The 16,668-nt window shown below is 48.3% G+C and overlaps 1 protein-coding gene across 1 annotated transcript in view; it reads left to right on the top strand.

Moving 5' to 3' along the window:
• NGEF (neuronal guanine nucleotide exchange factor) overlaps positions 1 to 16,668 on the top strand; it is a 45,420-nt gene that overhangs the window by 25,768 nt on the left and 2,984 nt on the right. Inside the window, exons 6-14 of the mRNA XM_042885322.1 lie at positions 918 to 1,192; positions 7,442 to 7,602; positions 7,818 to 7,970; positions 9,853 to 9,982; positions 10,698 to 10,772; positions 12,191 to 12,280; positions 13,749 to 13,912; positions 14,812 to 14,967; positions 16,475 to 16,554. Of these exons, the coding sequence (XP_042741256.1) occupies positions 918 to 1,192; positions 7,442 to 7,602; positions 7,818 to 7,970; positions 9,853 to 9,982; positions 10,698 to 10,772; positions 12,191 to 12,280; positions 13,749 to 13,912; positions 14,812 to 14,967; positions 16,475 to 16,554 (1,284 nt within the window). The remainder of the gene's footprint in view (positions 1 to 917; positions 1,193 to 7,441; positions 7,603 to 7,817; positions 7,971 to 9,852; positions 9,983 to 10,697; positions 10,773 to 12,190; positions 12,281 to 13,748; positions 13,913 to 14,811; positions 14,968 to 16,474; positions 16,555 to 16,668) is intronic.

Here is a 16,668-nt window from a genome sequence, read left to right as displayed (position 1 = left end):
AGTACTCTGGGTCCTACAGGTGGCTTAGAGATATGGGAACGTGGAAGTCTTAGAAGAGAGATAGGATTTTCTATAGGCAGCCAAGGAATTTCAGGATTCCTTCAGTGCTGCCTGTTGAAAGGGTGAGCTGGGGCAAGTTCATCTGCTGCTGAAGCTAGCAATGGCAGTGCAGAAGGCACCTCGTGACGTCGGTGTGCAGCAAGGTGTGTGAACTCACGGCCTTTTCTTAGCGCTGTGGCATTCAGGTAACTTTGAGCCTTACATTAAATATCTTCAGTCATCGTAGGAACTGAGGAGGAACAAAGAAGTCGAGCAGCATGTCCAATGCTAACCGCAAAGTCAACACCAAAGCAAACTGGTGATGGTCCCAGTGCTTCACCTATTAAATACTTTAACAACAGCTCACTGTTTTCTCCTTAGGGATTTTCATAGCCATCAAATTGGTCCTTTGAAGCAGTTTCAGCGTATGCAGTGTTATTTCTCCAGACACAAACACACCTTTTGATCTGTACCCCGAGAAAGCCAGCAGGGCAATCCTTTCTTTCCAGCCTCCTGGCTTGTAGCGTAAGAATACTGCAGAGAATATCAAGGTCTTAAAAGAAACATTTAGAAGCTTGGTAAATAACAAAGCATTCTTCTTTCACTCCTCCCACTTGGTCGTGGGTTCACCTGACCGTTAGCACACGGTTTGGGATAGAAGATGGTTAGCAATGTTTCAGATTTAGGCATGGCTTCCACGTGGGGCTTGCACTGCTGGTTGAAGTAGGAGCACCCTGCGTGACTTTTTGTCTCAGAGCAGAGGGCTATCCCTCATTCCTGCTCGGGTGAGCCAGGGCAGCACAGCCCTCCATTCCCACAGTACTCTTCTGTTCTTTTGTTCAGCTGCAGCCTCTCAGACCTGTTGTGTTGCCTCCTAGGGCTCTTGTATCAGGAATATCGAGATAAATCTACGCGCCAGGAGATCGAAACCAGGAGGCTGCAGGATTCACAGACAGACCCTGAGGAGAGTTCACCCAGTGAGGAAACCCCACCTGAGACAGAGCCTGCAAGTACCCCCGAGAGCAAAGCTGCACCACAGTTCAATTTGCTGAGGAGCTCCAACTCCAGGTTCAACTTATGGCAGGACCTGCCGGAGATACGGAGCAGCGGGATCCTCAGCATCCTCCAGCCGGATGAGATCAAGCTGCAGGAGGTAAACTGTGAGAAAGTGGAATGTTTCTTAACTGGGCTGCTGCTTAAAGGAGCTGGAGTGAATTAAATCAAATGATTGAGATTTAAGAACAGTAAGCTTCAGAGCAGTCGCAGACGAGCCTTGTTTTGCTAAGCGTTTTCCTATGACACACTGCTTAGCACCACTCACTTTTTCTTTTAAATTGCAGGATATTATCCTGTATACTGTGTTGTTGATGGACATCTATTTGGCAAAAGAGAACTTATTCTGCTTTTTCTGATTGTGCTAGGAGCCTTTTTCAAGAAAGAGAGCTAGCAAAGAGATTCTTGCCTTAGAGCTTTGGGTCTCCGGTGCACATTAATCCACCAGAAACCTTAGAAGCCTTGAAGAGTTAACTGCAATCTGTTTTAAATATGATGGCATTACTGGAAAGAAAAGTGATGGAGATTTTTAAGCTTCCTGATTCTTAAATGCCGTTACTCAGAGTCTTATGCAAAACAGTAAAAAATGTTGGCAGGAATATTTGCATTTCAGCCATACATTGCACTGACATCACGGCTTGAGAGCTATATGGCGATCATTTGTAGGGCTACATCTAACAAGGAGCTGGTGAGAGTAGCTGCCCCAGTCAGAGAAACCATCAGTCACACAATTTAGAACGGGTTGCTATTTTGGATGGCGTGGGGAGCATAAGTGCTCTTTGTTACACGTTGCTCTGCGTTCGTAGCCAGCAGCAGAGGCAAACAAAACTTGCTCAGTGTGGTGTATGTTGCAGTATGAGCAATGGACCTTCACAGGCCTGATCCTGTGAGCTCTGCTGTGCCAGGATCTCTTCTGGGGAGAGCACCCACCTTTGTGTCTGTTCTGCCCTGGCTCGTGTGGCTGAACCCAAAATGCTGAAGAACATCCCAGGGTGTGACCAGTTCCCCCTGAGCTTGCTTGGATTTGCTTAGTCAAGAATTATGAATCACTTCTGTACACACAGTCCCACCCTGCTCCTGGCCGAAGCTGTGGCTTCCCTGTTGCACTTGGAAAGACTCAGCCCTTGATCCTCAAAGGTGTGATGTGCAGGGCTGTTAGTTACACCCCCAGTGCTTAAACAGGGTAGTTCAGGCTGGCAGAACAGACTGGTGGTGTGATTGGAGTATGGCTGAAGGCAGCTGAAGTGGTTTGTTGCTTTTCCATGGATATTTCCATATCAGATTTGTTCTGTTTACCTGGAAAAACACAGCTCTTGTAACTGCCAGCATTACAAACACAACCTGGCGTCCAAAAAACTACAAGCTCTTCTTTCTGCTTCTAAATAGAGTCATTTACATCAGCTTAAAAGTTTGCATCAGAGATTTCAAAAGATGCCATTGCTTTGGGGTTACGTTCATCACCTATAGGTATTGTATGGAAAAATACCTGTACTGCCAGGCCCAGCACCAAATTTTCTTCTATCTCTTTAAATAACAACAGAAATAAAGCAGATGGAGATGGGACAGTGCCGCCTCATAGAAGTGCTGTGCTTTCCCCTCGTGTCATTTTATCAGGGCTGAAATTTTCTTCCTGTTTGTTCTGGATTAGCACAGTAAGAGATTACAAAACTGCTGCAAGCCAGAAAGCTGTGAAATTGGCTGAACACAGAGCAGATAGAGCGGAGAATTTGCTTTTTGAGGAAAGTCAAGCACAGAAAACAATGAGTGTGGGAGAAATCACTGAGACAATTAAGGAGATTATAGTGAATTCAGCACTGAATTCACAATACAAGAAACCAGCAAGATAACACAACACCAGGTAAAAATCAAGGCATTTGTTTTTCAAGTATCAAAACAAGAACCTGGGCTGAAAGAGCAATGGATGTTTGGAAGTTCTCGTGAAAGGCTCTTTGTCATTGTCCCCATTGCAACAAATGACCCAGAAAATGGAGTTTCAGGGGGGAAAAAACCACCTCCCACCCCCCAGCAGTTTCAGGAGAGAAGATTGCAGCACGGCCCATTAGCCCTGGGAGCTCAAACAGAAGTCAGGCAGTGGTGGCATCGGCCACATCAGCATTTTCATCTGAAGGCAATGTCAGGGGAATGGAACGTGAAAAGAAACAGCTGGAAGTGTCACAAAATGTGGGCGAAAACACAGGAAAAGAAGAAAAAAACAAAGAACAAATGACAGACTGCAGGGGTCAGGGATATACAGCAACTGTGTGCCACTAGAATAATTATGAGAAATGATTAAATCATTCATAGGGGAGCTTTAATTATCCAGACATCTGTTGAGCATCAAACACAGCAAAACATGAATCACCGAGGACCTTCTTTTAACTATATAGAAAATAGAGTGATGCAAAAAGTAGGACAAGCCAAAAGCACTGTGTGGGTTCTGACATGGAGGCAGCGTGGGGAAAAGGACAGGCAACACGTGTGTAGCAGAAGGAACAAATGGCCGAAGAGAGGATGTGCTCCTTGTGTTACATAGAGTGGAGGTTACAGAATATTCCGTCCCAAAGGCTTGGAAAAGGTAGCCATGGGAAGAAGCCTAATTCAGTATCCTTCTAGCACGAGCCTTAGATTGCATGTTGGTACTGCCTGTTTGTGGAGAAGCTCTAATTTACTCCTCCTTCCCACGTCAGATCTCTATCTTTCAGTATGTCCTTGTTTGACTTACTATATAGGTTATTTGTTTTGTCCTCCTCTACTTGCTGTCTGCACTGATTTTCCTACACTCATCCTTTGTGTTGTAGGAGACCCTGAGCTGGGTGGGATTGGCCATAACAGTTTACAGAGTAAAAAACAACAACAGCAAAACCAGAGTAGAATGATATTCTCCATCCCCGAGCTGAACCGTCTGTGCTGAGATGGGCTTTGCTAGATCTTTTTTTGGTGGGGATTGTGGCCGTTTTGGTGTTAGAAGGTCAGGTAGCCAGGCTCATCTGCACCTTCATGGCACAGTGTGGATTTGGATCAGAGAGCAACTGCTGTGAAAATTTTTGCTGAAGCAGAAGAAGGATTTGACCCTTTAGTGTGCAGCAGTGAGGTGCTCTCTCTGTGTAAGAGCATGTTGGATAAGGAGGCAGTCTTTCTCTTTAATTTCTATGCAAATGTCCAGGAAAGTTTTATTTCTTTTCCTTCTTTGAGCAAACTTTAGATTTCAAGCCTCTAAATTTGCTGTGAAACAGAGCTACGCTCCTGAAAGAACTCTTAGGCCTTGCTGCATGTCTAGCAGTTGGAGGAGACATGGCCCCATGAGGACAGGCTTGAGGGCTGGTCACAGCCAATACGATGGCATCAGATCAAAACAAAATCCCTCCTAGGCTAGATCTATTAACTAGTGGTTTACAAGAAGATCAGAGCTGCTGGGAGCAGCTATTTTCAGTCTGTGCAACAAAACACCATTTTGTCACAGCAGAGATTTACCTTGTAGCATTGCTTACTCTTGTCTCTGGTGACTCTGACCTTTTTCTTCTTTTTTATCTTCTGTATTTCCTTCTTCCTTAGGCTTCCTGTTTCCTTTCTTAGTCTCTGCCAAAATAGAAGCAATGAAAACAATTAGTACAGCTTTTATACAACTAGTAGATTTCATGAAGTTAACGACCCAGAGGACTGATGGAACAGTTTTGGTCATGTTTCCAAGAGACAGTTTGAGACTGTGGACTCTAGAGGATAGCATTACATCCGTTGACATCTAGTTCAAATGTTCTCATTATTTCTGCAACTCTGAAGCCAGAAGTTCACGCTGCTTTATCTAGCGAGGGCTCAGGGCCAGCACAGTTCAGTTATTCTGCAGAGATCTCTTCACTATATCACAGTTTAGGAGTTTGTTCCAATATGAGATACAGCAATCTGGGCTGTTTATAGTCAGCATCGGGCTACTTTGGATCTGCAGTGGAGCAGCTGCATCTCCAGAGTAACCTGAGAAACCTGTGCCTGGCAGATGCTGTAGCAGACACTTCCAGAAGCTTGCCTTGATCAGTGGAGATGATCTTTATTTCTCTGGAATCTCCTTTAAATCAGAACCCTGTGAACTGGTAAATCACCATGGATTTCAATGTTTCTTTGGTCCATCTTACACTCTGCATGTGCCCATGCAGGTGTGGTGCTCACATTGTGATGGGCAGCAAACACACACCAATGGGCCTTTCCAGACATGCAAATGGGGGACTTTTGTAGCTGCAGGTCAAGAAGGGAGGTCAGAGATCAGAAGTGTTGTCAGAGGGCTGAAAGGCTGCAGCAGGGAGGCACACCTCGATCCTGGCCCTGGGGAGATTTTGAAGGACCTGCCTATCCCAACTGGCATCCAGTCTGGGGAATAGAAGACTCTGATTTAGATTACATGTTGGAAGGAAATTTTTTCTCTCAGAGGGTGGTGAGGCCCTGGCTCTGCTGCTCACAGAAATGTGGGTGCCCCATCCCTGGAGGTGCTCAGGGCCAGGCTAGATGGGGCCCTGGGCAGCCTGAGCTGGGGGAAGCAGCCAGCCCACGGCAGGGTGGGCTGTAAGATCCCTTCCAATCCAACTGTTCCGTGGTTAAATGATCCTGTCTTATTCTTTGTTGTGTCTTTACCTATTTGTTCTTTTCCTCTCAGTTATTAAAACAAAAAAGCTACAATTAAGCCTGTAAGAGGTGTATTTAGGAGACTCACCCAATCGTCCATTTGTCTCATTGGGAATCTTTCTTGAAGAAAATGAAACATCTGTATATTCCTTAAACCCCAGCTGTTCCACAGACACCAACAAAGTGAATTCATTTCTACCTGCACCCTTTGCTCGCTCTCCTTTCTGGGGCTGCACTGGCACAACCTCCTTCCCTGGTGCAGGACAGGGCCACCTGCTTAGGGCTCCATTGGACTTTCTGCTCACTGGGATTATTTCTCAGGCTGCCAACTCCACAAAGAACAGAAATGCCGATTTAGCTGACAGTCAGCAGCTCTTTGCTGTTCCTATCCTTGCAGGTCTTGCACAGCAGCAGTGTCAGGAATGTTATCCAGGTCTCTGTACCTTAGGTCCTTCTGCAATGGATAGCAGCAACTCTAGGAAAAGACCAGAAACTGATCAACAGAAAGTTTCAAATCATTTCTTTAAAAATAAGATTTAAAAAAAAAAACAAAAACCAGCCACCACCAAACAACCAAAGCAGCGCACAGGACGCACTCCCTGCTTATTTAGAAGATACTTTTTCACATGCACAGCAAAAAAAAAAAAAGCTGTACATACTTTCTATTCCTTTGGACTTGCTTGGCTCTGCATTGCTCATGCAGCCCCAGAGCTGGTGGGGCTCAGGGCCCACTCCTCCTCACCAGCATGCAGCAGAGGAGCTGTGGGCACTGGGGGACTGCATTGGCAAAGCAGCTTTGAGAGGAATGAAAGAAGACTTTGCTACCAACAGGTTAACCTTTCTGTAGTGATAGCATGGCCCAGCCCCAGGATGCACCTTCATCAAGAAATGTCTGAAAGAGCTAATGATTTTCTGCTGCATCAAAGCTCATGCAAGAATCTTAAATTAATCTTACTTAAAGTAATGGATTCAGTGTTTGTGTCGATAATCATTTGCTTTATCTACCACTGCACACAGCCCAGAGAGAAAGCGAAGACTGTCCCTGTGGCACGTTTATAGGCAGAAGGCTTTACATCCTCAGCTCATGAACTTCAGATTTATCTCTAAATCAAACCATCCATGTCTCTTTCTGCTTCCCCAGACCACATCACTGGCCTGAGGAAGGCAAGTTGCTTGCCAAAGACTTCTCCCTTCACAGGAAAAGCAAGTTCTGAAATTCGGAGATTGTTTATAGCTTACAGTAATCATTAGGAGCTTCTGTGTCAGAAACAGTGCAGCCAGGCTTGATCATGCAGCCTCCCTTGTGCAGCAACAGCTGGATTTCCTTAGGTTTGGGCAGCACACAGGGCCTTGGAGCACCACAGCTGTATCTTTGTATTAGCTCTGCCCCAAGGAGCGTGTGTGGTGTGCTGGGATTGCCGTGTGCCAACCCCCACACCATGGTTTTTCTGAAACGAGCACTGATGGTGCAATGAAGCCTTGCTGCACAGCACAACGAGCCCCAGCAAGCAGAGCTACAAGCCGGTGCTGTCACAAGGAGGGTGTGTGAGGGCTGCCTAAGGGAGCTGCCCAAAGGGGAGAGGGATGTGCTGCATGGTGACGAGGGGCACAGGGGGACCTGAGGCAGCCTCAGGTCAGGCCCAGTGACACTGGGGAGGTGGGGAGAGCCTATGAAGTGCTTGTATGTGAGCATGAGCAGTAGAACAGACCTGCTGATGGCCTTTTCTGGGTTCCTCCCCAGGCAATGTTTGAGCTGGTTACTTCCGAAGCCTCGTACTGCAAGAGTCTGAATCTGCTGGTGTCTCATTTCATGGAGAATGAGCGTCTAAAAAAGATCTTACATCAGTCTGAGGCACACATCCTCTTCTCCAACGTCCTGGATGTCAAGGCTGTTAGTGAGCGGTAAGACAACTGCTGCTGGGGTTTTGGCAGTTGAGTGGCATCTCGTTAACTAAGCTTGTGCAGAGGATGCAAGAGCTGACTGCAAGCAGTCTGCTACCCAGTCTTTTCCAAAAGCTTAGTGACACATTCACTGCTTTCAGCCCCAGGGGCAGAAGCTGGGGATTGTGTTGGACATGCAGGCGATAATTAAACTGAGTGCTGGTTTTCTCATCTAGCTTCCTGCTGGACCTGGAGCGACGGGTTGAGGAGAATATTGTGATCTCGGATGTGTGCGATATTGTGTACCAGCATACAGTTGATCACTTCTCTGTGTACATCACCTATGTCTCCAACCAGACCTACCAGGAGAGAACTTACAAGCAGCTTCTGTGAGTTCCCGTGCTTGATGCTGTATTAAAATTGCATAGGCGATAGATTCAGCTGTTGGATGTTGCTAATTGGGATAGTGCTAAATGGTACAGAAACAGGATTTCTCACTTCACTGATGCAATTAAAAGGCTTTAGAGTAAGGGTAAGGGTGGGGTGACAGAGTAGGCAAGTAACATACCAAGTGAGTTCAGAGCCAGCAGTTCCCAGCTGTGGGAAGTAGCTATGATGGATGTGGGAACACGCACTTGTGAAACATACACATTCTTAAACTGCAAGTAGAGGCAAGAGACTGAAAGGCCGAGGTTACAACGCAGCTCCTTGATGACAAGAACAGCCACTGCTTTTCCTAAGCTTCCCAACGAGGCTGAACCTTCCCACACTTGGGAAAACTTATCAGAAGAACAACATTTTCTTGAAGGGAAAAAAAAGAAAAGGCCATTTTCATCACATTCCGGTATTATAAATACAGGCGCTATCTAGGCCTGAGGATAGAATCCAACATATTTTTGCAATGTTTTTCAAGTTCAGTCAGGCTTCTGGTCCGGGAGGAATTCTCTTCTATCGTCTCAAAACAAAGACTGCCCTACAAGCCTGTCTTTGAGCAGGAGAATTAATTTCTCTTCAGTTACAATGTCCTGGATCCTTTCAGGACAGCCCATTGCATGCACTGCACTGTTTCCTCCCCGTAGCAGCAGCTGGTTTGGGGGAGTGTAATGAGCCCTAATCCTTTCCTTTCTCTGCTCTCCAGCTTTTGAGGCAAAAAAACCCAACAAATAAACCCAACACACTCTAAGCAACCTCTGCTGAGCTTGGCCAACTGTTCTTCCCAAAAGAAGGGTACTGCAGGGTTTCCTTGAGTCAGAGGTGAGCAGTATAAACGCCGTGTCTGGGGTCATTAGCTAAACACTTGGAATTGAAAGAGACATAATCTGGATTAGGTGAGCTTGAAAAGGAGCTGTGGGAGATAGGAATTTAGAGGGAAGCTTTTTCTTAATTTTATTTTTTTTTTTGTCTGAGGGAGAACACAAAGTAAAGGGAATTTTGCAGCACTCTGATGAACATGGAGCCTGAGATGTTCCACAGTTGCTCCCACTTTGGCTGTGTCCCAGGACACACTCAGATCCATTCTGTTGTGGCAGTGGCACGGTGACACAGGCACCTGCTGCAGCTCTGAGAGGCACTTACAGCGAGTGCTGTCACAGTGCTCTGAGTTACGTGAAGATAGGTTTTGCACAGTTAGTGATGTCTTTGCATCTGTGCTGATCTTGCCAGCTGTGGCTCCAGCTGTGTGTGTCCTCCCTGGGCCGGGCCCCAGAATTGCCAGGAGGTGGTGGCTTTTGGCTGCAGCTGTTGAGGCTGCTTGGACTCACCTACTGTGCTCCCCTCAGGGAAGGTCCAGGGATGGCGTGTGCTCTTCTCAGGCCAGATAATGATTTCCATCCTCCAGCTCAGCAGCCAGGAGTAGCCAAGTTCTGTGACTTGCCTTATTCTTATGACTGTGTGAATTCCACCTTGTCACAGAGATCCAACTGTGTAGAGATATATAATTATTCCTCTGACTCATCTACTTGGACACACACCCCATTCACACACACCTACGCACGCAGTGCAGCGTATGCTGCTGAGCTAGATGTGCTACACATGTGAACGCACTACCATGGCTTCTACATTAAAAGTCTATTTTTTCCATCCCCCAACGCTATAAATAGTTCTGGATTTAAACCAAAATACACCTGGAAGCATTCCGTTTCCTCCTTCCTTCTTTTCTGCTCTCGGGAGAAGTTAGGCAGATGCTGTCTCTGGGGTACGTGCTGCTGGGTCCTCACCCACACAGCAGAGGTGCAGGCAGGGCAGCACTCACGCTGTCTCTCTCCCCCTCAGCCAGGACAAGCCAGCCTTCCGGGAGGTGATCACACAGCTGGAGCTGGATCCCATGTGCAGAGGCTTATCCTTTTCTTCCTTCCTGATTCTGCCATTTCAAAGGATCACTCGGCTCAAGCTTCTGGTGCAGGTAGAGTTTTGCTCTTCTATATTGCCCAGAGGTCATCCGCATCACTCCTGGGATTCTATTCAACAGTTGCAAATGAGATACAGCCACAATTAATCCTAGAGCTGGCTGAAGCCTTTCCACAGAATTGAATATTCTCAGCTGTGGAAAAGCGTTCAGTCAGTGAGAGAAAACTTCCAAATTCACACTGAACTTGCCATGTTTTGCTGAACAAAAGAGTTGAGGAGAAACTTCAGAAGGGGCAGCAGCCATACTGGAACCAGCTGCCTGATTGTTAAGATGCTGCTGTACAGTCTCAGCATAAAACCACCCCAAAGCCATGTGCTACCCCACATCATGGTGTCTGGGGCCAGCCTGTGGCAGCCACCTTCCCCTTTGCACCTCTAACCACTGCACCGAAGGACATGCATCTAAGGGAGGAGGAAACAGCTCCATCCCAAAAAGTCTTATACCTCTTGGCTTGCCAGTAGCACTGTCTGTTAGCAGCAGGTCCAGCTATTTCACTTTTATAAAACAGTAGCATTACTTTTTAGATATTCAATTGTAGCCAGATGAAACAGGCTTTAACAAAAAACAGAAACTCAGAGGTAAGAGTATCTGTGCTCCATCATCCTCCCTGTAATTAGCCTGATGGACAGAAGTAACCCCAAGGAGAGCAAAGACCCTTCTGTGCTGTCACACTGGGATCAGAGTTAACACAGCTTTTGCTCCTCTGCAGAATATTTTGAAGAAAGTGGAAGAGAAGTCGGAGAGGGAAACCACTGCTCTGGAAGCACATAAGGAGCTGGAAACAGTAAGTTTAAATGAGCCTATCTGAAGGCCATTAAGATTAAATCGCTGTCAGTTTCACCCCAAAAAAGACATACAGACTGCGTTCACTCCTGAAGTTGTCCCTTTGATTCCCACCTTTGGACTTAATGTTTGAGAGGTGGGGAGTTGCAGGCAGCTGTGTGGACGAAGCAGGGTGCTGCAGGGACTGAGGAGTTGAATCCTCTTCTCTTCCTGGCCTTCAAGAGCTTGGAGTTCTCTCTTGAATCCCGCAGTTCACTTTAAGTATTTCAAGCTGGAAATTGCAGTAAAACATCCGCCTGAGGATCCAGCTGCAGCTTATGACTGAGATATTAAAATAAACTAGGCTATTGGACTTGCTCTAACCTATCCCAGGAAATGTTCTCTCTGCAGATCACTGAGGATAAAAACAGAGGCCGCAACAATGATGATTAGTGTGCAGTACTTTTTATTTCCAGAATCCTTCCTTGCTTCTGGCAGCCTGTTGTTGTCTGCTGGTCCAGAGCTCGAGGAGGGCCGTTGCTGTGGGTTGCTGGTGGAAAAATGCTCTTTTTGTATTCATCTGTCAGAGAGCCATCATCACTTTCATAACTGTCTTTACATATTTGTCTGTAGACATTTAAGTTTAGATGCTGACATCACAGCAGTGGCCATTTGATGCCTATTTTTCCCATAATTATCTTCCTGGATGGGCAGAAGCAGATCTTGGTTTCAGTTGCTGATACTCTGGTGAATTTTCAGTAAAAGAAGCAGTGCACGAAGCAGTGCGTGTTCTCCGACATAGTTTTTCTACCTAACATGTTCTCAAGAGAGCAGTTCCTTATGAAACAGGCAGTGACATCTAGGTTACAGTTCCTGTAACAGGGCAGTGCCTGCGTGCTGTATTTGGGGTTTTTTTCCTGTTAGAAGTTTGTACTCAGGACGCAGGTGGGCTGTCACAAACATCTCTCCCTGACACGTCCCATAGATTGGGCAACTGGTGCTGCTTGGCAGAACCACAGCACTTCCATCTTTGAAATGAGGATCTTTGGATTTGTTCTCCTCTTGAAGATCATACTGTGTGTGTTCCTCTGTTTTCAAGCATTGGGAATGGGGAGGAGGAGATGTTTGGTGTGTCAGGATCTGATAAACAAACCGTTCCCTTTCTTGCACAGCCAGGAGTGCTGCTTACTGTTGTCTTGTCTGGTACCTGAATGCGGCCATCTGACAACTCAGCGTTCAGCTGCAGCATCTTCTGGGTGCTGCTTTTTTGGGTTTGGTTGTTTTTTTTCCCTTTCCCATGTGGACACATTGCTGATGAAAGAGCCTGGCTTGGTCAGTTCCTGTTGTAGCTCTTCCCCTCAGGGTCAGGCCTTTCTGTGCTTGACACCACTTAGCTGCTTAGGCCACTGAAAGCAAACCTTTCTCTTCTCTTTTTGCCAGGTGGTGAAAGCATGCAATGAAGGAGTCAGGAAGATGAGCCGAACAGAGCAGATGATCAGCATCCAGAAGAAACTGGAATTTAAGATCAAGGTATGAGCACGGATTGGTAGCACCCCCACAGAGGCAGTGAACCAACAGCATCCTGGCACTGCACATGCATATTTAGTAGTGACAGCTCAGCCACATCCCTTTCGGTGCCATTTAGCTGTGGCAGTGCCCTGCTGTCCACTCTGTCCTGCTGCTACTTTTGAAGGAGATGCACTGCTGCAGGCACTGCATTTGCAGTTGGATGCGTGTGATCTCAGGCACAGAGCCAGAGTGCTGTGCCCACACAGGGGTGATGTGCTGGCATCAGCCTGCCTGTGTGCCATGGGCAGCTCCTGCTCCAGCACTCCGCCTGGCTCTCACCTCACTTCAAAATGTAGGTCAGCTTTCAGCTATTGTTTTACATTATAAATGATTATTACAGGGAGATTAAAGCTAAAAAGCAAAACACTTCAAAGCCGGAAAATACCAAAATGAAAGCTATCTCACAATTTGTAATTCATCCTTGTGTTTATCCATTAAGTACAGGCTCTAATTACCTGCTGATGATCTGTTCTGGGTCCACTTAGATCACAGTCTGCAGGATGGCGCTGGGCTGCAGTACACACGAGGCTGCCTTCATCTCTCCCCAGCTGCAGTGGTGATGCCACAGCTCGGCTGTAGGGCAGGCTGTCCAGGGCACTGACATGGGGTATAAGCAGTGCAAGGGCACAGGAAGAAAGGCTGCACTGCAGCATGTGTGGTGAGCACAGAGAAGGAGTGAAGGTGGAAGGGATATTTCCAGTATTTCAGTTGTTTAACCAAAACCATACTGTTCTTCTAATATAAGACATGCTTTGTTCTGGGGTTCTTGAGATAACCACACAGTGGTTTGGGTTAGAAGGGACCTTACAGCCCACCCAGCCCCAACCCTGGCCATGGGCTGGCTGCCCCCCACCAGCTCAGGCTGCTCAGGGCTCCATCCAGCCTGGCTCTGAGCAGCTCCAGGGATGGGGCAGCCACACTTCTCTGGGCAGCAGAGCCAGGGCCTCACTGCCCTGGTGTGTGGTAAAGCTCTAACAGAAGTGCCGTTGTTGCTGCTTGAGCAACCTAACCAGTGAGAACTCATTTAGCACGTTTTCTTTTAGCCAAAAAGCCAACTGTTTTTAAAGACAGCCTCTCTGTCCAGGAAGGTTCAGCCCAGGTGATGAGACATCAGATGCACCAGAGACAGGATCGGGTTTGCAGGGCGTAGCCTGGTGTTTGAATCCAGCACTTGGCACTCCAGCACCACTGTCCTCAACTGTTTGCTTGTTGGGCCCCTGCTGTGTCTCCACCATAGCAGTTACACCCTGTGCTGGGCCATGGGCTGGGTGGCAGAGCACGCTGCACCCTGTGTAGCTCTCCATCCTCTGCAATGCGAGTCATTCTGGTGGGAGCTCACTTCCTTCTGCATCTCCCACTGCTTTCAGCACCTTAACCACTTGAGTCCAAGTTGCTCTTCTGATCTCGGCTGTCTTTGTCTCGCTCCCAGTCTGTGCCCATCATCTCTCACTCCCGCTGGCTGCTGAAGCAGGGGGAACTGCAGCAAATGAACGGCCCAAAGACATCGCGGACGCTGCGCACCAAGAAACTCTTCAGAGAAATCTACCTGTTCCTTTTCAACGATCTGCTGGTCATCTGCCGGCAAATTCCGGGGTGAGTGCAGAATTCAGGTAGCACATGGGCACTCCGAGTCCTTTGTAAGCGCCGGCGGTGAGCCCTGCCTGCTCGGGGGCAGCACTGCTCTCTCCAGATGAAGCCTCACGGCAAGCAGGGCTCACACATGTCTCCCAGCAGGGTAAGCAAATGTGTATTGGCCAGTTCCTGTGGGGTGGCAGTGAGTTCCAGTGGCTGGTGGGGCTGATCCAGGAGCCTGTCTTTCTGCCAGGGAGTGAGCTTTGACTCGTCACCGCCGAAGGAACAGCTCACATTTAGTCACTTAAATTTCTAAGAAAAGAGTCCAGAAAATATGAGCAGCAGGGAGGGGCGTCAATTGATGCCTGCAGCTAGCAGTTATGTTTGACATGATGTAACCTGCCTCAGGAATGTTGTGGTGCTTAAGACTGCGTTTTGTGCAGCTAGAGACTGGTGAAATACAGCGGCACAAACAGGGCCCAGAGAACAGCACGTTCTTTGTGGCATTAACTGCACTCACCAGTAGGGAGCATCTCGGCAGTCCTGTTTCTTATCAACGTGTCGCTGCAGTGTCTGCATGCCTGGAAACGTTTTGCTTCTGTGGCAGCTTGTATCCAAAAAACATGGAGGTGCTTGACAAATAGGAATGAATTGAGCCTCACAGACCTCTTTGAAGGAGCACAGTGCATGGGTCACACAGACAGAGCAAATGACTTGTTTTAGGCCACGTGGGACAACGGAAGCTGAGCAAGGAGAGGATCTCTTGCCTTGTGGTGGGGTTTCATAGCCATTGCTCATCCCTTTTCCTCCCGCCATACGGAGGTGCTCGGTCTGTCCCCAGGTACACATCTGAGTGGATGAAGCCACACTGTCTTGCCGTGCTTGCAGTTTTTCCTTATCTCCTCTTTAACCTCTCCCAGAGACAAGTACCAAGTGTTTGACTCAGCGCCCCGGGGGCTTCTTCGGGTGGAGGAGTTAGAAGACCAGGGGCAGAGTTTGGCCAATGTCTTCATCTTGAGGCTGCTGGAGAATGCTGATGACCGGGAGGCCAGTTACATGCTGAAGGCATCGTCGCAGTGAGTACCGTGCCAGCACTGCACAGGGCTCAGCGCCACGCGCTCCCTGCACCTCCACAAGGGCAGTGGCCTGTCTGCATGGGGAGCAGCTCCTACAGCTCACCAGGACCAGGCAGGCAGGGATGCCACTGCTGCAGCTGGCCTTAGACCTTCATAGCTGGCCCTGCACATCACGCCTGTGAGGCTGCCTTCAGTCTCTCTTACTCGAAGGAGTGAGTGAAGCTGGCTCGCTCACAAAGCTGGGAGCCGTGCCTGACCAGCTGTGAAGCAGAGTGGCTGCCGGTTGTAGGTGAGGGTGTGAGAAGAGGGCTCTTCCTCAGCCCCATCCACAGCCGATCCCAGTCTTGCAGCAGCACCTCTGCTTTTCCAGGCCTCCTCGTCTCCCCATGTACAGTATTCTCAGCTTGCAAACTTTTTGCTTCAGGCTCCAGCAATACTGGGCAAATGATTCAGCTGTACTAACACAGGCATGATTGTTTTGGAATTCAGGGCCTGACTTTCTCATTGACCCGAGTCTTAGCAGGCTCACAGTTTTCTAGGCACAGCTCTATGCAATTAGAGGTGTTATATAAGTATACATGCACCACCAGTTTCACAGCTACTGGAGGTCACACACCTTCAGATTGATGTTACTTTGCTGTTTGACAGCTCTTGACATCTTGGGCAGAGAGCAGCCCCACCTGAGACCACACAATCCTGCAGGCCTGGGGGTGCAGCCGATCCCCTCAGCACAATGCAACACCAGGATGAGGGAGATGAGCCCCCAGCATAGTGAGCAGCTGCACCTTCCTCCCAGGCATGTGACTGCAGCTTTGCTGTACTGAAAATAGAGATGTCAGTCACATTATGCAGGGCACACGCACATTTGACGTCTGTGAGACTGAGCTGTGCAGAGGATGATAAATCAGGCCAGGGTTGCCTTTGCTCAGGGAGGTGTTTGCATTTATGTGCTTCTGCAACCTGCTCCGTCTCTAGGATGACCACAGGGAGTGTGAAAACCAGCACACAGCTTGCCTACAGCTCTAGTGTACAGAGAAGCAATGCAGGACTGCTACAAGCTGCTGTTCCAGAGCTGCAGGAGAGATCTGGCCAGTATGAGGCACAAACCAGAAAACTGAACAAACAGAAGAGGGAAGTGGGTTCCAAAGAGACACTGGTGGATCTGTTTTGCAGATCTCGCAGTGTTTCCCGGCTCTGAACCCACACAGCAATGACAGCCTGTTCAGTGGCAGCTTGCTGCTAGAGCCCTGGCTGGGCTTTGCTGTCACCAGGAGCTGTCCTCATGTCTGGGCACAGCTAGTTGCAGGGGTAGGATGAGAGCACAGGTGGGCCCCTCACAGGGCTACGAGAAGCCAGGTCCTGCAAGGAGAATCCAAAGAGCCCTGCAAGGAGCTGCGTGCAAGGCTGCAGGGTCAGCCTGCAGCATCAGGAGCTCAGGAATGAGGGGAGAGGTGGTGTCTCCAGGACTTTCTCCTGCTCATGGCCTCCAATTCTCCCCCTTGTCCAGGAGCGAGATGAAGCGTTGGATGATTTCACTGGCCCCAAACCGGCGAACCAAGTTTGTTTCATTTACATCTAGACTTTCTGGTAAGATTCACTGCGTGGTGTCCAGGAGCTTTTCACCCCCACCCAGGGTCCCTTCTGTGCTGATCTCCCCATCCAGCCCTAGGCTGGAGCCCTCTGGAAGCCAGCCTCTGTCTG

Source organism: Lagopus leucura, unplaced genomic scaffold (assembly GCF_019238085.1).
Source record: "Lagopus leucura isolate 7727_CA_CO unplaced genomic scaffold, USGS_WTPT01 Super-Scaffold_100049, whole genome shotgun sequence".
In the NCBI taxonomy this organism is placed as follows: domain Eukaryota; kingdom Metazoa; phylum Chordata; class Aves; order Galliformes; family Phasianidae; genus Lagopus; species Lagopus leucura.
Note: the sequence above shows the minus strand (reverse complement) of the source record. Positions and strands in the feature narration are given on the sequence as shown.